At 44.4% G+C, this 21823-nt stretch overlaps 2 protein-coding genes across 3 annotated transcripts in view; both read right to left on the reverse strand.

Annotated features, from left to right (window-relative positions):
* LOC138774574 (heterogeneous nuclear ribonucleoprotein L-like) overlaps positions 1-5917 on the reverse strand; it is a 48062-nt gene extending 42145 nt beyond the window's left edge. For both annotated transcript variants that reach the window (XM_069955588.1, XM_069955587.1), the window contains exon 1: positions 5712-5917. In XM_069955588.1, the coding sequence (XP_069811689.1) occupies positions 5712-5879 (168 nt within the window). In that variant the 5' untranslated portion in view covers positions 5880-5917. The remainder of the gene's footprint in view (positions 1-5711) is intronic.
* A 1362-nt stretch (positions 5918-7279) lies between these two features.
* The window catches only part of LOC138774075 (heterogeneous nuclear ribonucleoprotein L-like), a 29177-nt gene continuing 14633 nt past the window's right edge, over positions 7280-21823 (reverse strand). The window contains exons 7-13 of the mRNA XM_069954633.1: positions 20152-20223; positions 19615-19832; positions 13631-13752; positions 11111-11312; positions 10704-10761; positions 9881-9979; positions 7280-8541 (exon numbers count right to left, since the gene is read on the reverse strand). Coding sequence (XP_069810734.1) covers positions 8486-8541; positions 9881-9979; positions 10704-10761; positions 11111-11312; positions 13631-13752; positions 19615-19832; positions 20152-20223 — 827 coding nt within the window. The 3' untranslated portion in view covers positions 7280-8485. The remainder of the gene's footprint in view (positions 8542-9880; positions 9980-10703; positions 10762-11110; positions 11313-13630; positions 13753-19614; positions 19833-20151; positions 20224-21823) is intronic.

The following is a 21823-nucleotide window of genomic DNA, read 5'->3' on the forward strand; positions in this document are numbered from 1 at the left end:
AAATGGTGATGTCACTTCCTGTATAAAATGGTGATGTCACTTCCTGTATAAAATGGTGATGTCACTTCCTGGATAAAATGGTGATGTCACTTCCTGGATAAAATGGTGATGTCACAACCTGACTCCCAGAGCTGTGCGGGCTGTGGCTGCTGGAGAGGATGATGGCAGGGGGACACTGAGGGACACAGGGCACTGGAGGGACACTGAGCATCATGTCGGTGTTTCAGCACCCATGTTAGTGATGTATAAATAATTCAGCTAGGGCTGCACTGATTCCTGGGTATTTGACCAGGAACCCCTGGGTTGCGCAACTCTTGTTCAAAAGAATAAAGTCACTTGTGGGTGTTGGTGTGATCATTGGTGTGACCCGAATAACTGGCAGTAAACAGCCACCTAAATGACTGATAAATTATTCATCAAGTATCCACCGTTGACATGTGGAGATGTGATGATTTATAGTCCTGCACAATCCCAGCGATCACTGGGTCTATTACACAGGGCTATATTGTGTCAGTTTAGTTTGTTGTTTGTTTTTTTACAAATTTTTACAGTTTAGCAGAAGCCACCAACCTTTTTCTGAATCTGGAATAACACAAAAGCTTCCTCCCTATACAGCCGCCTGTCCCTGCTCTTTATGTTACTACAAAGGAGTAATCAATACAATGGCAATTGTTTCACAAATCCTATAGAGCCGTGGTGGGAAATTAATTTTCCCATGGGGCCACATGAGAAATGAAATGGTCTCAGAGGGGCAGAGGGGCCCTCACAGCATCTCAAGGTGGCTCTTGTAGACTCCAATAGCACTGCCCCATCCCCGGTAGGCGCCGCTAAAACCACCTGCTTGCTGGTGCCTGCTGTCCTTATGTTTACCTGGCCTGGCGTAGTGAAGCCCCATAAATCCTGTACAGCATAAGCATAAGGCCTTATTACACAAAATGATTATCGGCTGTATTTGGCCGATAATTGTCTTGTGTAATAGAAGGCAACAATCAGCCGACATGAACGATATTCCACAGAGTCGGCAGCTCTGTGGAATAGGAGCGTCAGCAGCAGACCACTGTCATCTGCTATGGGCTGCCCGGACGATCCAGCGCTTACCTGGGCAGCCCCCCTGCAGCTCCCCCTGTACTCACCCGCTCGCTGCCGACGCGTGCAATAGCAGTGGCAGCGAGTGGGGAACAAGGAGCAAGCGAGCTCCGTTTAATAGGGGCTTTAATGTTCAGAGTACTGCTGACACTCTGTGCTTATCATCGATTTAGCAACACAGATGCTGTAATGCGGGCCGGGCAGAGCTAGTTAGTGGGCCGGATGTGGCCGGCAGGACGTACAACATCCAGGTCTGCTACAGAGTTTTCTGCTAGTAGTCTTAGAAATCACTGATTTTGAAGCCCCTTTAGTTTCACAGAAGTCGAACATATACAATGGTTGCAGAGTGTGAAATACAAAGTAAGATAATATATCCCAAAATATAAAACACTGCAATGCAAGTGACAGAAACAAGTAGCCTGGTACCACTATGAATGTCCTAGCTGCAGGCAGTCCCTGTAAATACTAATGATGGTGGCAGGTTCTTTAATCTCATATGACACTGTTCCTGGCAACTGCTCGGCGGCAGAGCATCCTGCTCTGAATGAGTCTAGCACTGGCATGCGTCCATGGACCAGGGGTTGATAAACACATAGAAGAAAAAGCCCTCACCCACAGCATTATGCAGAATGCCTTATAAAGCCATGTTATCATAGGTAGTGATGCCCCCCATTACACAGCACCCCCTTTCCCTTGTAGTTTTGGTGACATTTGTGTTTGTGTAGTCCTAGGAAATGTTCCTATGACAAAACAAGATCACATTACAACATGTGAAAATTCAATTTAAGTCAATGAGGAGGAAATCCCACAAATATGCCAGGGATGCAGCACGCCCTAGAAAGCACGTGTCAACGTGCCTTTTTTTTTAATCTTAACTAATGTGTAAAATTTAGACACTGTCACATCAGTCAGGACTCAAGAAAGATAAAATACGAGCACATACACTAAGTGGTACACTGTATAAAAGTATTAGGACACCTACACACACAGGGCGCACTAGATGTTTTCCAAAAAAATGAAAAAGTACTCCTCAAAGCATTTTGCATATTGGGTCTTACAGAAAATCTACGAGCGGATGATTACACAATGGTGGGAGTGCAGCGGGTTCTGTATCAGGCTAGGAAAACTATTGCGGCACGCTGGATACAGTCATCACCACTCAACCTACAACCTAGTTTACAAACATAGCAAATATGGTTATAAGGTTAGAGAGAGAAATCTACTTAAAAAGAAACTGCCATATGGGGTAGATGGATCACCACACCGGGGCTGTCGCTTATTGACAGCATGTCGTAACCCGATGCAGATGATGTACACACATTTTCTGTTGACCCAGAGAACGGCTTTTTGAATGCATCTACATTGCTTGAAAACCAAAATTATTACATTAAATGATTTTGTTATTATCTTTACGTGTTACTTAGTGAGACATAGCTTTGGAATGCAAATGTATGGAATAAATATGTTCGGTTTTAAATTAAAAAAAAAAGATCTGATCTAAAAAAATAGCAAATAGCAAAAGAATTTGCTATTTATGCCAGGAAATAAATGACTAAAATGGCCTATTGCTGTACCCATGATTTTTGGGACTTCCCAGGGCTGCATCCTACTTTTTCAGACACTGGTATTTAAATGCTCAGAATTTGGGGGTCGGTTGAACCCAAATGCACTCAAAGTTTGCTAATTCGTATTTGCTACTGAAGATGATGCCATATACACAGAAAGACATTACCAATGATACCACTATATAACACTGCTATACCATGACCACTACTGTTACCACCACAAACCATATAGACCGTATGAGAGACTACAGTGCAGTTACATCCAGTGAATCACAGGGTGGCGTCAAAGTTATTCACTTCCCCTTTTCTTCTCCCTCTAGATGATTTCTTCCAGACTTGACTTATTGCTCCAGAATTTGTCAAACACCTAAAGGACACCTTCAATAACTGACCGTCCATCCTCCCAATACACAAGAACTTTCGGCATAGCTGTGTTCTTTATGGGGAGGAAAGCAATAGAGATTTCTGGCTGCAACTTATCTCTCTCAAAACAAAGGGGTGGTGATTTTCCATCACACCCAACTCCTCTCACAACTGACATCTTTAATTGGTGGTCGGGAGAGCCTTATATACTTTATACTGACAGCCAAGCCTCTTCCTTTCTCCACCAAACAACGGTTGTTTCAGAAACACTGGCACCAAACTTCTGGGCTGGAGAAGAGGTGAAGCCACTATCTGAGAGCTGACTGTGATGCGACTATCTCTAGTCATAGAACAGAATTACATCATTGACTGGATGCATCATGGACCGCCCAGGAAGGATATAGGAAATCTGTTCCCCACAGACAGAATAGGTTGTGATCACTCATATAGCTAGAACAGTGCATCTATTATCACTACATGGTGAGTACATGGCAGCCATACAGGAGAGATGATGTTTTGCTTAGTGTTTTAACAGAAGAGGATACCCAGCATATCCCAACTGTGGCTACAGAGGACACCCAGCATGTGCCATGTGTGGGTACAGAGAATGATGCCCAGCATGTGCCATGTGTGGGTACAGAGAATGATGCCCAGCATGTGCCATGTGTGGGTAGAGAGAATGATGCCCAGCATGTGCCATGTGTGGGTACAGAGAATAATGCCCAGCACATATAACAAGTGCACCCATGATTAACACACTACATAGCATCATTATATATAGGAAATACCAGCAATACATGTAGGAACGGAAATGCTGTGGATACAGAAGAGGATACCCAGCATGTGCCACATGTGGATACAGAGGAGGATGCCCAGTATGTGCCAGCTATGGATACAGAAGAGGATACCCAGCAAATGCCAGCTGTGGCTACAGAGGAGGATACTCAGCATGTGCCACCTGTGGATACAGAGAATGATGCCCAGCATGTGCCAGCTGTGGCTACAGAGGGGGATGCTCAGCACCCATGATCCACACACTACATAGCATCATTACATATAGGAAATGCCAGCAATACATATAGGAACGGAAATGCCAGTATGTGCCAGCTGTGGCTACAGAGGAAGATGCCCAGCATGTGCCAGCTGTGGATACAGAAGAGGATGCCTAGTATGTGCCAGCTGTGGCTAGAGAGGAGGATGCCCAGTATGTGCCAGCTGTGGATACAGAAGAGGATGCCTAGTATGTGCCAGCTGTGGCTACAGAGGAGGGTGCCGAGCATGTGCCAGCTGTGGATACAGAGGAGGATGCCTAGTATGTGCCAGCTGTGGCTACAGAGGAGGATGCCCAGTATGTGCCAGCTGTGGATACAGAGGAGGATGCCTAGTATGTGCCACCTGTGACTACAGAGGAGGATTCCCAGTATGTGCCAGCTGTGGATACAGAGGAGGATGCCCAGTATGTGCCAGCTGTGGATACAGAGGAGGATGCCCAGCATGTGCCAGCTGTGGATACAGAGAAGGATGCCCAGTATGTGCAAGCTGTGGATACAGAGGAGGATGCCCAGTATGTGCCAGCTGTGGATACAGAGGAGGATGCTCAGCATGTGCCAGCTGTGGATAAATAGGAGGATGCCCAGCATGTGCCAGCTGTGGATACAGAGGAGGATGCCCAGCATGTGCCAGCTGTGGATACAGAGGAGGATGCCCAGTATGTGCCAGCTGTGGATACAGAGGAGGATGCTCAGCATGAGCCAGCTGTGGATACAGAGGAGGATGCCCAGCATGTGCCAGCTGTGGATAAATAGAAGGATGCCCAGCATGTGCCAGCTGTGGGTACAGAGGAGGATGCCCAGCATGTGCCAGCTATGGGTACAGAGGAGGATGCCCAGTATGTGCCAGCTGTGGCTACAGAGGATACCCAGCATGTGCCAGCTGTGGATACAGAGGAGGATGCCCAGCATGTGCCAGCTATGGGTACAGAGGAGGATGCCCAGCATGTGCCAGCTGTGGCTACAGAGGATGGCCAGCATGTGCCAGCTGTGGATACAGAGGAGGATGCCCAGTATGTGCCAGCTGTGGCTACAGAGGATACCCAGCATTTGCCAGCTGTGGATACAGAGGAGGATGCCCAGTATGTGCCAGCTGTGGATACAGAGGAGGATGCCCAGTATGTGCCAGCTGTGGATACAGAGGAGGATGCCCAGCATGTGCCAGCTATGGGTACAGAGGAGGATGCCCAGCATGTGCCAGCTGTGGATACAGAGGAGGATGCCCAGCATGTGCCAGCTATGGGTACAGAGGAGGATGGCCAGCATGTGCCAGCTGTGGATACAGAGGAGGATGCCCAGCACATATATGTAGTGCACCCATGATCCACACTCTACATAGCATCATCACATATAGGAGCTTGTATGACTGAGTCACAGGCCATCAGATGTATAGGCTGCCTAGTGTAGCTTATAGTTGTAAGACAGTAGAGAAGTTTGCAGGTAAACAGCAGATGTAGTGACTGTACAGCCAGGAGCACACAAGTGACAAGCACTGACACTCCTATATATATATATATATATATATATATATATATATAATATATTATACACACACACACACACACTCCCTGAGCGCTGGGCACAGACAATGGTCCAGCAGCAGTAACACACAATGCAGCTCTGTGTATCCAGCACATGTGTATATTACCCCATGGCTGGCTGAGCCCCGAGCAGCGCCCTCTGCGGTGGTACACGTCTCCTCCTGCTCCTCTGAGGTATAGTCCAGCTCCCCGTCCTCCTGGCTGCTCTTCAGCCTCTTGGCCTTACTCTCATACTCGCCCTCCTCGTACTGCTCAGAGGATGAAGAAGACGACATGACTGCGGCGCCTTTGTCCCGCACTGACTGACACTACACACTCACCGACCATCCAACCGGGAGAGGGGCGGGGACTGGCGGGGGGCGTTGCCTGTCAGCCGCTTGCTTATGTCGGCATTGTAAGAACATTGCGCCGGTAGCCACGAGGGGCGGAGCTGAAAGATAAAAGCCACGCCCCCAAGAGTCTGCTTTCCGCTATTGGAACGCTTGTTGCCATGGTGATCGTGTTTTTTGCTCACCGCTAGCTGTAATGGCGGCCGTGCTGAGGCACAAGCGCCTTATGATGGTGTATAGGCTGCTACCTATCCCCATGTGGAATGAGTTACACACTAGACTGGAGTTATGCATTGTACTATACTTTACTCGGACCTGGTCGGGTGACAGGAACCAGGAGAGATAAATTGGTTGCCAAAATAAATTATATATACAGCTGTTGTAATCAGATTTGACTCCAGACAGAAAGGTTGTTCATAATACTGGGCCACTGTACAAAGATCTATATCACCTCATATAGAAGTAGCTCCAGCTCTACACATTATATAAGTGATTACAGTGCAGTTACATCCAGTGACTGGGGGAGGGGGCAGCAGCTGACAGAAATTGCTCACTTTTTTCCATCCACCTTGGCCATTCTAAGGACTTCTCCCAGCCAGAACTGGTCCCTACAGAATCTGTCAAACATATTTGGCCCCTCATTGTTGCACCATCGTCATCCTCCACATGTGTATTGCCCCTCTATTCTCCCATAGAGAAGTAAGGCCTCCCCCATGCCTTTATATTACACTTATGCCTCTCTCTATGGGTAGACCCCCAGTAAGTAGTTTTCCCCATGTAGCAAATCCCACCTCCCAGTAGGTCTCTCATAGCTAGCTGATAACACCCCACCCCAAAAGTATGTAGTATTACCCATATAGGCATTCCCAATAGTTCACACCCAACCGTACTGCCCCATCCCCCGTTATTCATCACCCTGTTAAGAACGCCACCAGTGGTTATCATACTCCCAGTATGTAGTTTTCCCCAATGTTATGGCAGCTCGCTGTAGGTAATCCCCGTTAGTTAGACCTCCCCCCAGTAGAAAACATATGTTAGCCATCTTCCCTAGTATTCCCCTGGTGGAAAGTGCCTCCCACAAAAGTCATCTCCCCTAGTGTTCTCCCTGTTGAGAGTAGATAGTACCCATGACATCACAGGATCGGGAGCCCAGCGGGGTACCATGAGCCATGACACTGCACTACAGTGGCAGGTAAATAGGACTTCTTTATTATGATCCCACCACCCCCTGCCCCCCTGGAATTTCCACTGTTGCCTGAATAGCCCATTAATTTCGTCCTCTCTCTCAAACAAGCACGCACGCACGCTGCATCCAAACCCCCCGATGAACAAATGTGAAAAGATACTTTTATTGACACATTTATTGAAAGTTATCAGTTTAGGGAAGTATATACAAACAAGTAGGAGTTGTATAGAGACTTATGGTACATACAAAAGTAAAAATATAAACGTGTGCGTAAGATGTATAAAGAAGGATACGCAAAGCAGCTCCAACGCCATCTTTTGGTGGTAGCTTTTCCCTTCGTTCACATAAGAAACCTTAGAACATGAATGTGAATATAGGCCAAGCCAGACAACTCTCCAGAAGTGGAGTGTACCCATCTGTAGACAGCTTTTTCAGGTTTATTGCCCCTCGTCAAAAGGGCAGGGTGTTGCTGTACAGTGGCTTTTCATCATGGGTTCAAAGGGGACAATGTTTCTCCTTGAGGAGAGCATTATAAATATGTGTGGAGGATTGCAGTTCATTTAAGGGAATTCTAGGAGAACACTGGAGATTTGGCTTACATTCACAGACATGTCCCATGGCTTTTTAGTGGAGTTACAAGCACCCAATAATAATGCATCTATGACCTAACATGGTGTATGAAAACAGCCATTATTTATCTTTTTGCCCTCAATTCTAAGCAACCAAGCGTCTGGAGGAAACCTGGCACCGCTCACCACCACCTGCCAATACCGCCATTAAGAGCCTCTAAAACACTGAATTATTTTTTTGTGTTCAATTTGCAACATAAGTTTGCATAGTAAATCAATCCATGTCATTCTTTTTTCTCTGTATTACATCCAAAATAGGGTTCAATGCAGCAGCATTTCTTCCCTAAAGCCATATGCTACAGAATTCTGTGTCCTATGAATCTGATGCCCTGGTATAGCAACAGTAGCAATGTCACCTATTCCTTCCTGTTTGTCAACAGTGACATGCCTAAATCCAAGATGCCTGATAGAATATATTATTTATTGTTAAAAACAAAAAAAAAATAGTGAATCCAAATATTAAAATATGCTCCGTCTTGAAATAAAATAGCTTAGTATTTGAAATAAAGACCCCGACTGGTGAGGTCAGGCAGAGAACACAACGTATGGGTAAAACCGTATGACTGGCGTTTACTAAACATTATACGGAAAATTCTAAAAACAAATCAATACAAAATGATATCAGAAACGTGTAGTGCTGCTCAAAACACCCAATAACTTGTAGTCATTGCAAGGCATTGATAGACATGCAGAGTACAGAACGGAGCGGGTGTTTAGCGTCCTCTGGGATACAGGCTTCACAGGTGGGAGGAAGTGGAAAAACACAATTTCAGAGTGTAAGGATTGGAGCCATCTGTGGAAAAAAGAAATAAAGGCACTTTAGCAACAACTCAGTGAATTAACATTAAAGGGGTACTCCAGAGAGAGAAGATTTTTTTCTTCTTCAATACACTGCCTTAATAAAGATACTGTATACTACTTTGTAATCTAACTTCATTAAAATTAACGTATCATTAATTCATCTAATATCATTTTCAGTGGAGCAGCAGCAGTGCCACCAATGTTTGAGTATCAGAGTAACTGCAGGGCTGTCCAAACCCTGATGCCCCCTTCCCTGCTCTCTGATCATGTGACCATCACTAGAGGCTGCTGTGCAAAGTACCGAACAAAACTTTGGGGATAATAGTGGTTCAAGAACCGAATTGTGCAAACACTGATGTGTTCGAGAATGGAGGTACCACTGTATATGTGTAAAAATCACTATATACAAAGTAGTATATTTGACCCTGTTGAACCTGGTGGGTTTGTAGAGTTGGTAACAGTCTCTAGTCAATGTCAAGTCTTGGCAATAAAACAATTGTTGTATCTAGCACACACACAGCCGTAAACACAAGCATCCTGACTAATCATAACTCACCGGGAAAACCCTTGTGTTACTGTATATGGCTATGTTCTCACAATGTCAAAAATATTGAAAAGACCGACGATTTACATATTTAAAAAAAGTCTGTTTTTGCCGCAATTTAACTGACTGCAATGGCAATGCATTAAAGTCAATGGGAAGACGGACGTCCAATGCACACAGTGTATTGAATAACGGACGTTTTTGCCGCGGATGGCAAAATAAGGAACATGATCATTATTTTTGGACGTCTTTTGCAAAAAGCGGACGTTTTTATATTAGTAGTACACACAGTTTTTCTTTTTCCACCGGTCTTTCTCCATTTTTACTATTAAATTCAATGGACTTTTCAATTAAGCCGCACCCAAAGGGCAATTAGTAACGCCAAACTAAAATAATGTGCAAACACCAGTCATTGCAAGGGGAGTCCAGGCAGCTAAATTACGTCTGTTATTTTAGACTCAAAATAACGGACGTAATTTTAAACGGAGCTGAAAACATGTTGTGTGAACAATAGGAGATTGTCAATCCTATAGTAAAAAGCAATTCCATTTTTCTTTTCTGTACGTTTCATGTACATATTCTGTTTATGTTTTATGTACACATGCTTATTCTAGCAGTTGTGATTAATGTGACAGTACCATACAACCCCCCCCTGTAATGTCCATATGCTCCATGCATAAAGAATCAACCCTTTCTAGCTTGCATTTCACGCACACTGTATGATATGCCTGTGTTTTCAATACTACATAGTACAGTACAGAACATTTATCAGGACAGCAGCACTTACTAGATACTCTTATTTGGTAGTGATTCAATACTGTAAGGACTTCAACTGCATCTGTCTTTGTTTCCCATTCAAGCAGACCGGATAACGTTTTGGATGATGCTGTAAGATGACATACAAAATATAAGGTTAAAATAGGGGATAAAAATCCAGAATCCAAAAGCGGTGGTCTAGGGGCGGAGGGACCGAGACGGGGAAAGCGGTGGCCTAGGTGCACAGGGATTGAGACGGGGAAAGCGGTGGCCTAGGGGCGCAGGGACAGAGACGGGGAAAGCGGTGGCCTAGGGGCGCAGGGACAGAGACGGGGAAAGCGGTGGCCTAGGGGCGCAGGGACAGAGACGGGGAAAGCGGTGGCCTAGGGGCGCAGGGACTGAGACTGGGAAAGAGGTGGACTAGGGGCGTAGGGACAGAGACGGGGAAAGCGGTGGCCTAGGGGCGCAGGGACAGAGACGGGGAAAGCGGTGGCCTAGGGGCGCAGGGACTGAGACTGGGAAAGAGGTGGACTAGGGGCGCAGGGACTCCCTCTAGAGCACGGGACAAGGTCATTAGCATATCTGAAATTTCGGCCATCTCTCAGGAACTGGACCATGGATTTTAAAAAGCGGGACATTGCAAGATTCAAAAACGATCTGCGCACGCTGAAAACCCCAATGTATGTTCTAGATTCACTTTAAAATATTGTGTCAAACTTCTTGTAAGAAATCAATGAGCAGTGTTTGTGAAAAACACCATTTTCACAAACAGACAGTGAATATAAAAGACCACTTTTACTAAATTTACTATTTAATGTTTCTGTAAAAGCAGAGCGCTATTGGATTATACTAACGTTTGGCATCAAATACTTTGTGCTTTATGAACTTTGGGACTTGGTGGTCTTCACAGAGCTGCGAGAAGTAAAAAAACAAAACAAAAAAAAACAAACACAAAACACACATATTAAAAGGTTATAAAAACAGGACAGAAAACCTACCTATGCACGTATTTATCAGAGTCTCTGATATACTGGTGCACTGCACACCATTATTTTGGCCAGCAAACACTAAAACTATTCCTGATTTCTTACATTGTGTGCTACAGATAGGTACATACAATCCTGCCGCCAAGCCAAATGCTACCCTGCCCTGCATGTTGTGAGGTTATGTATGAGGATGCAGATAACTGGAAAACACATGCCAGGGATTGTGTGGTTGCAATTGGTTTTGGTTTTGATGCATTACTATAAATCAAACTTACCTTTTGGAAGGTACTTTCATCTGTGCATAATGGAACATTATAGTAGTGTAGAATGCAAGATGGCGGCTGGATTATGTTTTTAGAAGCTTGGCCGGCGCTGGTAAACCTATTATCTTTGCTCATAGCAAAATCTTTATAGCTGCTTGTACCGTCTTCCAGTTCAAATATCTGACTTGGAACAACAGAGTGCTGTTTAGACACGCTGAAAAAAGAAGACACAAACATCAGGCAACAGCTTTAAATGGTCCTCAACATTGAAGCCAAGAAAATGGGTAACTTCAAATATTTAGCCAAGTTATACCAAATATTCTATTACTCTTCCTTTTTTGTTTTTTTTTGTAACTCCTGTTCATTTTAGTGGTGTGTGACTGTTTACACAAGTGCCACCCACTCTAGTGACAATAGAAAATAAATAGGTTTTTTTCCCTTATGACAGTTTAGCACAAATACTGAGGAACAAGCTGAGTAATGTGTATTTAAATGAATTAAAATATACTTAAAAGGGTATTCCCATCTTAACTAACATAGTTACTCTTGTAGGGCTCGCCAAGTTAAAAGAGAAGTCCGGCGAAAAATTTTATCAAAGCATTGTATTGCCCCCCAAAAGTTATACAAATCACCAATATACACTTACTATGGGAAACACTTATAAAGTGCTTTTTTCCCTGCACTTACTACTGCATCAAAACTTCAGTTCCTGGATAAAATGGTAATGTCACGACCCGACTCCCAGAGCTGTGCAGGCTGTGGCTGCTGGAGAGGATGATGGCAGGGGGACACTGAGGGACACAGGGCACTGGAGGGACACAGAGCATCCCTCTGCCATCATCCTCTCCAGCAGCCACAGCCCGCACAGCTCTGGGGGTCCAGTTGTGACATCACCATGTTATCCAGGAAGTGAACCCTTGATGCAGTAGTAAGAGCAGGAAAAAAAAGCACTTTATAAGCGTTTCCCGTAATAAGTGTATATTGGTGATTTGTGTTACTTTTGGGGGGGCAATACAATACTTTAATAAAAAATTTCACCGGACTGTTGTAAATACATTCATTAAGCAAACTTGTCTCTTTCCCCTGATATGCTGATCTTTTCCTCTCATTGTTAACAGCTTATTGTCTGGGTAACCAACCACCACTGTACTCTAAAAACAGAGGTCTGGCTGATATATATATATATATATATATATATATATATATATATATATATATATATATATATATATATATATATATATATATAGCTAGAATGTACATGTACAAAGATAGTTTATGAGAATACACTCACACACTATATCTAAATATACACCAGCTAGACCACTGCTCTTAGAGCAGAGTGGTGGTCGGTAACCTAGACAATGAGCTGTCAACAATGAGAGGAAAAGAGCAGCATATGAGAAGGAGGCAGCAAATTAAATAATTGTATTTTCAAAAATATTTAACTTGATAACTCCTGTAAGTATAACTATATTACTTGAGATGAGAATACCCCTTTAATTTAATGACTCCTACAAGTATAACTATATTAGATGAGATGAGAATACCCTGGGTAGACCAGTGATTTCCCAGGGAGCTCATGTAATAAAATGCATAAATGCAGTGCTAATCGCTATAATTGAACACAAACATGGAAACCGCATATCTGATCACTTCAAATGCGTATGTTCAATACATTTTTATGCACACTAAAATTTCCATGAGAGACGCTATATGGCTTAGAATACAGGTGTCAAAAGGGAATTGTAGTTTTGCAACAGCGGGAGGGTCACGATTTGACAACCCTGGCTTAGATATTGGTCAGCCAACAACCCACACTTCTTTACGATCAGCTACACTAAACCCCTTAAGGGCACACCCAGTTTGAAACTTAAAGGAAACTGCTTTCTTCTAAACAGTGCTATACCTGTCCTCAAGTTCTATGTGGTATTACAGCTGTGATTCATTCACTTTTATACCACACACAAACTCAGGACAAAGATGGTGCAGTTTTTAGACAAAGCAACTATCTTATTCTAACTCTGCACAACTCCTTCAAAGCGGATGTACCATCAGGTACATTCACTTTAAGTACTGTTCAACTACAGAACAGCGCAGATCCTTTTGTGAACCGCGGCCCGGTTACCGTGTGTAGCAACGTTCTATTCTCGGGCACCGGACCAGGGGTAAAGTACTGGAGGCGGGCCGGCCCGCCCCCAGTGGGACGAAATCCCCACTCCGCTATGACGCAGCTCTATTGATTCTAAAGGAGTCACGACAGAGCCACGGGCCGTGGTTCGAAAAAGGACAGCAGCACCGACGCCGTTCTATACATGGGCAATACTTAAAGCGATGTACCTGATGGTAAAATCTAACCTTTCTGATTTTATGTGGTGACAACTTTGTGACACATTGTAACTTATGTTAATACTTTTGGTTGAAGCATTTAGCGATTAATAAAAAAAATGGTGGTGGATCTGTTTTCTGATGGTTGAATGTATGGGTACACACCGACACATCTAAATGTACATATAACCACATCTATCCTACCAAATATTGAGTCTCTTTCCAAAAATCTTCACATTATTGAGATGGGTAACTGCTCTTTCCACAGCATACTCATCACCCATCTCCACGAGGGCCGTGCCTGGAATAGTCTTCATGAACTTTACCTGCAATCGAATAATGCATGGATCATCATCATCATCATCAATCTTGTTTCATTTATATAATCAGGACAGAAAGAAAATTCTGCTATTTATTTTTCTCTTTTTGAGGCTGGGTTCACACTACATATATTTCAGTCAGTATTGTGGTCCTCATATTGCAACAAAAACCAGGAGTGGATTAAAAACACAGAAAGGATCTGTTCACACAATGTTGAAATTGAGTGGATGGCCGCCATATAACAGTAAATAACGGCCATTATTTCAATATAACAGCCGTTGTTTTAAGATAACAGCAAATATTTGCCATTAAATGGCGGCAATCCACTCAATTTCAACATTGTGTGAACAGATCCTTTCTGTGTTTTTAATCCACTCCTGGTTTTGGTTGCAATATGAGGACCACAATACTGACTGAAATATACGTAGTGTGAACCCAGCCTAAAAAAAAACATACATACCCCAGTAATGAATCTGGCAATATTGTCTCATTCTAGTTGGATCCTAAATGCTGTATTAGATGCCCTGAGCTGTGCTGTGAATGAGCACTGATTTTCCACATCAGCTCAACAATGGTGCGGTCAGTGCTTCACAAAAAACACTAAAATGTTTGTGCACCCTATGTGCCGATCAGCCGGAGAGATGGGGCCAACAGCAGATTATTTTTTGACAATTTTGGATGTGTTCACATCAGTTTTTAATTGCAATTATAGAACACAAGGCCAGGCTTGGATCTGAAAAGAAAACTCTCCATCTTTCCTTTAGAAGTGTCCTCCATTTATGATCTATTCCCAGCTTTGTATTCAATAACTAGATTTGTGAACACATCCTGTACTAGATAATTAAGTTAATTTGCAACTTGTAAATATGACAACAGTATATGACATGGTTTTGAAACTCTCTCTCTCTCTATATATTATATATATATATATATATATATATATATATATATATTATATTTTTTTTTTTTTTTTTACACACATATATACAGTGGTGCCTTGGATTATGAGCATAATTTGTTCCGGAACCGTGCTTGTAATCCAAATCCACTCTTAAACCAAAGCAAATTTTCCCATTTTCCCATAAAAAATCATAGAAATGCAGACAATTGGTTCCACATCCCAAAAATAATGATTTATTATTCTTAATAACATGGAAAACAAATGAAAAACATTCAAAAACAGCAGAATATGTGATATTATAAGTTACTGTACAGGAATGGAGAGGATGGGAAACACAAGGGCGGACAGAGACTGCAGGGAGTATGAAGGAATGAGCAGGTCACATGTGGGCACATACATGCAGCGCTCTCTGTGTGGGGGAAGAGGGGTTACAGCTATGGAGAAATTACCCCCCACAGTCCTATCCCCTGATGCAAGCCCCAGCCTGAAGTGGATCTGCCATGACTTAGAAGGTGAGGGAGACTTCCTGGGTCAGAGTACAGAGCTGTAGATCCCGCTATGCAGGCCATGCCCCTCCCCCACTCCCCCTCCCACCCAGTACAGGGAGCTCTTAAACCAAAACAATGCTCTTAAACCAAGTCACAATTTTGAAATACTGTGTGCTCTTAAACCAAAATGCTCCTAAACCAAGGTACCACTGTAATAAATATAATATATATATATATATATATATATATATATATATATATATATATATATATATATATAATATATTCACACACACATATACACACACACACACACACACCTCTTTTCCTTGCCAAAAAAAGCATCTCACGCACCTTAGTCAAGAACGTATGAGATTATTGCTACTAATGACTGAAACTATTGAACGTGGTTGAAGCTGGAGCTGCAATCTTGACCTTGTTTTAAAGCAAAGATTCTCTACCTTTAACCCATTTAGGACAGAGAGGGATATAGTGAGAGTTGCTCATAAGTGCATTGCTGTAGAGGAGAATGGGCCCTGCTGTTGCAGATACAGGAGGATCCGTAATCCATGCTCTCCACCCAGTCCTAGGGGAAGGGTTAATGCCATCCTCTTCTGTATGACATCCACCCCCTCCTTCCACACAAATATCAATACAGTTTATCCATTTTATATGTCCTTCATGTCTCTCCCTATTATTTATAATATCATTTGCAGTGAGATTAGATACACACGCAACAGTCCTAGTGACCATCGGACCACACTGACTATGTATGTGATCTATCAGGTTCTCTCATTGCGTCCATGACTTGATGGGACAAAACACTTCTTAAGGTTTTGTTCACACAATGTAAAAAATAAAGGCAAACAACGGCCATTATTAATAAACTTGAACAATAATAAAGGTTGTTGTTTTGCAGCAACTTATTTTTTTCATTGTGGGAACATAGCCTATTGCTGAATTATATTGCTGATAATAGGTAGTTCCTGCATCTTATAGAAGATAAAAGGCAGACTGCATCATCTACTGAAAGATATCATTGCTGAGGTTAAGGGACAAAATGTGCAGACTACCTTGTGGTTAATGTGTGGTCACAGTCTCAGGCCGTTTCAGCTATACAAAATGACTATAGCTGAGGAGAGTAAAGAAAAAGCACTTACTCGATACAGTAAGCTTCCTATGCGTGTTAAGCTGCAGCAACAAAGCTTTGTCTTTAAAATGTGTTCTCTGCAAAGCTTGAAGGGGTATTCATCATCACAAATAAGCTATGGATTGTCTGAATGCAGCTCCCACACATCTCCAGAATGGAAGCCCCCTGGCCTAGTTTGGCTTTTTTTTTTTTACACCAGAGAGGGCTGGGTATTTGCCATATATATATAATTATTTGGAGTGTGAAAACAGATAATAGTGTGCAGAAAGAAATGCAGTAGGTATAACTAAAGGGAAGAATACTGAATAAGTATTAAGTTAAAAAGTACTGAAGTCGGCATTTTGTGGCTATATATATTTAGGGAACATAGATATCAGAGCAGATGGAACACAAACATGGCAGACTACTGCTTGTCTTTACAGCGTGACAACCCTGATCATAACTATTCCAGGGCATCCAAAAGAAAGAACTGTGGAGGGGAGATCCCTTCATCTCCCCTGGCCGGGCCTCAGAGTGGCACTGACACTGATCCCGGCTCGGCAATGTGTAGATCTGGGTTGCAGCAGCCCAGAGTAATACAGCTCTGATTTAATCAATCAGTGCTGTATTATGTATACTGCACTGATCACTATGATAGATCAGTGCAGTTGTATTAGAATTCTCCCAGGGGGAATTTAACCCCTAGACGACTTAGGTCGTACCGGTACAACCTGAGCTATGAAGCACGCTCCGGAGCGGAGCGCGCTTCATAGCAGGTGGGGGCCGGCTGCAATCAGCAGCCGGCACGTCACTGTTGATGACACGCTACAGCGATCTTTGCTACAGTGCCAAGTTACACTGGAAAACGTGTATGAGTATCTAAAGTACTCCATCGAAAAATGTTTTCATATCAATTGGTGCTAGTAAGTCATACAGATTTGTAAATTACTTCTATTTAAAAATTCCAGTACTTATCAGCTGCTGTATGTCCTGCGGGAAGTGGTATATTCTTTCCAGTCTGACATGGTGCTCCCTGCTACCACTTCTGTCCGTGACAGGAGCTCTGTAAAGAATATACCACTTTCTGTAGGGCAATGTTTCTTAAACTTTTTAAGCCAAGTGATCCCACAAATGATCAATTATAAACGTTGCATTAATAAGGCCAAAATCATGAAGCTCTAAATCTCTTTCAGCAGTTGATTCTCACATAAGATTCTCCCATAACAATCTGTAGGATCCAGAAATAAATCTTAAAAGGGGTATTTCACTTATTATCTATTCAGTCTTCTTCCCTCAGTTCTGAGCTGCTTTCTGCTAAAGACATAAAAATCTGTGTGTGAGCTTTTCTGTTTGTCTCCCCCTGCTATCCCCTCCATTCTGAGAAGGCTCTTGTAAATAGTGTCCCTAGCTGGCTGTTTCTGAACTCTGTCATGCTGGGAGTGTTAATCTAAGATGAAGCTGCTGATGACCTCACTGTAATTATTCATTCCAGCATCACAGAGAGCAGATACAGCCAACCAGGGATTTTGTTTACATAAGTGGTTTTGGAAAGAAGGGGGGGAGGAGGAGACAGAGAGAAAGCCTCCTGCACAGTTTTCTGTGTCTTCAGCATAAAACAGCAGCTCAGAACTGGGGGAAGGAGACTGAATATGAGTATGGAAAGAATTGTTAATGTCCAGGAATGGGGATGATTCAGCATGAATTTTACCTGAGGGTAATAACCCTTTAAGAAATGTAAAATAATAATGCTACCCATAGTCAGTAATAAATCCCCTTCCCCATTAACAAAGGCAGTTGTACCCATTAATATTGTCCTCTTCCCCAATAATAACGCCCCCCTGTGGCCAGTGATGATGCCCACCCTGAAGCTAAATGCAATGTTTCCTGTGGCCAGATATGCCCCCTCTTGCAGGCATATAACTCCTCAAAGTTAGGCACTGAACCAGGAAATCTCATGGCTGGTGGGAGGGGCTGGAGAAGGGTGGGCTCATAGCAATCACTGAGGACCAATCAGTGCTGTTCTGGAGTCTGTCCGGCCACTCTCATTCCTTCTCCCAACAGCATCACCAAGCCCCGCCCCCATACAGAACGCTGGTGCCTGCTGCTGGTGGAAGGAAGGTAGTGATTGGTGCCGGACATTGCTGAATGATAGCAGTGTACCGGCATCAAAAGCAAAAGTTTGTTATTATATCTCCTACGTACCCACTCAACCTGCGCCCAATACCGCAGGTTTAAAAACAGTGCTGTAGGGCATTTAGCAGCTGAAAAGGAATTAAAGACTGGAGATTTTTAACCCCTTCCTGCAGGATGTATCGGCACTTCCTGCAGGGGGGTGGGGAGGTTGAGAGGGGACGCGCCGCGGCTTCGCTCTGAACCGCCGTGATCCTGGCTGCTTACTGTAGCACGGGACCGCGGCTATTAGCGGGTGCCGCCGATCGTCCGCGCCCGCTAATTAGGCCAGTTAGATGCAGCTGTCAAACATGACAGCTGCCTCTAACAGTCCTGTGTGCCCCTTTCCCTGGTGTCTAGTGGCCGGATCTCCCCCCTGTGATGCGATCGTGGGGGGAGATCCGGTGAACTGGGCCGGGCGGGGCTCAGCGTCAGAATGACTCTGATCCCGGCTCGGCAATCTATTTGGAGGGTCTGCAGCAGACCATTATAATAGAGCACCAATGGATCGGTGCTCTAGTATATACACGGCATTGATCTCAATGGGAGATCAGTGCTGTGTATATAGAAGTCCCCCAGGGAGCTTCATATTACTGTATGTGGGGGGGGGGGGAGGAGTGTTTTTATTAATAAAAAATCCCCTCCCCTCATAAAAGCTTAAATCACCCCCCTTTTCCCATTTAAATAAAAAAAAAAAAATAAACATATTTGGTGTCGCCGCGTGCATAATCGCCAGAAAAATTAAATTCTCACATTCCTGATCTCGCACGGTAAACTGCGTAAGCGCCAAAAAATCCCAAAGTGCAAAATTGCACATTTTTGGTTGCATCAAATTCCGAAAAATTGTGATAAAAGGGATCAAAAAGTCGCATATACACAAGTAAGGTACAGATATAAAGAACAGATGGCGCAAAAAAGGACACCTCACTGAGCCCAGTAGACCAAAGAATAACAGCGCTATAAGCCTGGGAATAGAGCGATTTTAAAGAACATTTAGTTTTTTTCAAAGGTTTTGATTTTTTTTTAAGCCATTAAATAATATAAAAGTTATACATGTTACATATCGTTGTAATCGTAACGAATTGAGGAACATATATAATATAGAAGTCAGTTTAACCATAATGTTTTACCTTAATGTTAAGAACAGAAAGTGAGGCACAGTTCCTTGGTCCAACCTTACCTTTTCAATGTTACCATATAAGCAGAGCAAATTAAAAACCCGAGAGCAGTTCATCTTTTCTTGGTGGAGGCCGCTAACCATGGCTACTGAACCCACAGGAGGTCTACCACGGATGTATGAAGACATGGTCTGAGGCAAAGGGTAAGAAACCAGCTCTGGAGTGTTTCTAGATCCCATTCTGCACTGGTACGGCATAGGTAACAACGGGGCATGATTTCCTGTAGATAAAAATACAGAGCTGCTGGTTACTGAGAAATACTCAATTGGCTATTAACATACAATTTTTGCATTATGTTTTAGGGGCAGTATCAAACACAGCTTTTCGTTTGCAGTTTTTCATTTAGTTTTTTAAGGTAGCTTCACACGTACCGTATCGCAGCAGAAAATCCACTGCGATACGGTACGTGTGAAGCAACCCTTAGGAGGCAAAGTCCTTCCCTTACATTTCTCATTCGTTTTGAATCAGCTTTTTGCTTTGGCTCCAATAACAGAATGGAAAAAAAAAAAAAATTACGTAGAGACAGAAACATAACATACCATAACCATCATATGTATAGGTGGATGGATGGTCTCCCAGAATGGCTTGTCTTTGGCGTCCCTTGCCCTGGTCTAAAAAAGCAAAATATTAAAGTATTGCAAAAAAAAGTACTTTCTTCTTTCTTAATTTGGGGGGGGGGGGGGGAATACCCCTTTAAATACTATTTTTGCATTAATATGTTGCCCACCCATAGCTTTCCATCTTTCCAATATAAACTTATTATGGATTCTGCACAGTTTTGCTGCTATCTAGATGCATTCACCCCCCCCCCCCACCAAATGCACAGAATCATCAGCTCTCAGTCCAACCCTGACACGCTTCATGCTCCTGGCCCGCACCCTCCGAGACGGCATCACCTGTCCTCAGTCTCTTCAATGGGCCGGGTTAGCGCTTGTACCCCAGTCCACTGAAGAGAGGGAGGTTAGTGAGACAGTCACAGCTGCTGCTGCTGCTGTTCACTGTCTGCCTCACTAAGAACACCCAGAGCTCACCCGCCCCGCACCCACCACAGCTCACCCGTTGGCCTGTGAGTGCAGCCCCCCCTCCCGGCGACCCCCGTCCCCCTCCCTACAGCGCGATCTCCAGGTGCCCCCCCCCAATATAACCTGCAGCCACCCTCCATCGCCGATCCCTCCCCCCTGCGTCTCACCCGGCAGAAGCTGTGGCTTTCCCAGTTCTTGCAGAACTACAGCTCCCAGCATGCTCAGCCTTCTCTCCGTGCATGCAGGGAGTTGTAGTTCTGCCCGAGCCGGGAGAGCTGGCCTGTTAAGTGCATGTGATCCCAACCATGTAATGCCACCTGCCCCCACCGTGTAATGCCGCCTGCCCCAACCATGTAACCCGGCCGCCCGCATCGCCACCTAAGCACTGGCGTCTCACCCGGCCGGCCGCATCAGCAACCGGGTGAGATCAGTGGCCAGGTGAGACGCCAGTGCGGAGGTGGCGATGCAGGCGGCCGGGTGAGATTCAGCGGGGGGTTGATGCGGCCGGGTTACATGGTTGGGGCAGGTGGCATTACACGGTGGGGGCAGTCGGCAGGCGGCATTACATGGTTGGGATCACATGCACTTACAGGCCGGCTCTCCCGGCTCGGGCAGAACTACAATTTCCTGCATGCACGGAGAGAAGGCTGAGCTTGCTGGGAGCTGTAGTTCTGCAAGAACTGGGAAAGCCACAGCTTCTGCCGGGTGAGACGCAGGGGGGAGGGATCGGTGATGGAGGGTGGCTGCGGGCTATACTGGGGGGGGGGGGCACCTGGAGATCGCGCTGTAGAGAGGGGGAACGGGGGTCGCCGGGAGATTGCTTTGGGGGGTGGGGAGGGGGGCTGCACTCACAGGCCAACGGGTGAGCTGTGGGGGGTGGGGGGATACAGGGTGCGGGGCGGGTGAGCTCTGGGTGCTCTTAGTGAGGCAGACAGTGAACAGCAGCAGCAGCAGCTGTGACTGTCTCAGTATCCTCCCTCTCTTCAGTGGACTGGGGTACAAGCGCTAACCCGGCCCATTGAAGAGACTGAGGACAGGTGATGCCGTCTCAGAGGGTGGGAGCCAGAAGCATGGAGCGTGTCAGGGTTGGACTGAGAGCTGATGATTCTGTGCATTTGGTGGGGGGGTGAATGCATCTAGATAGCAGCAAAACTGTGCAGAATCCATAATAAGTTTATATTGGAAAGAT

Source organism: Dendropsophus ebraccatus, chromosome 15, assembly GCF_027789765.1.
Source record: "Dendropsophus ebraccatus isolate aDenEbr1 chromosome 15, aDenEbr1.pat, whole genome shotgun sequence".
Classification (NCBI taxonomy): domain Eukaryota; kingdom Metazoa; phylum Chordata; class Amphibia; order Anura; family Hylidae; genus Dendropsophus; species Dendropsophus ebraccatus.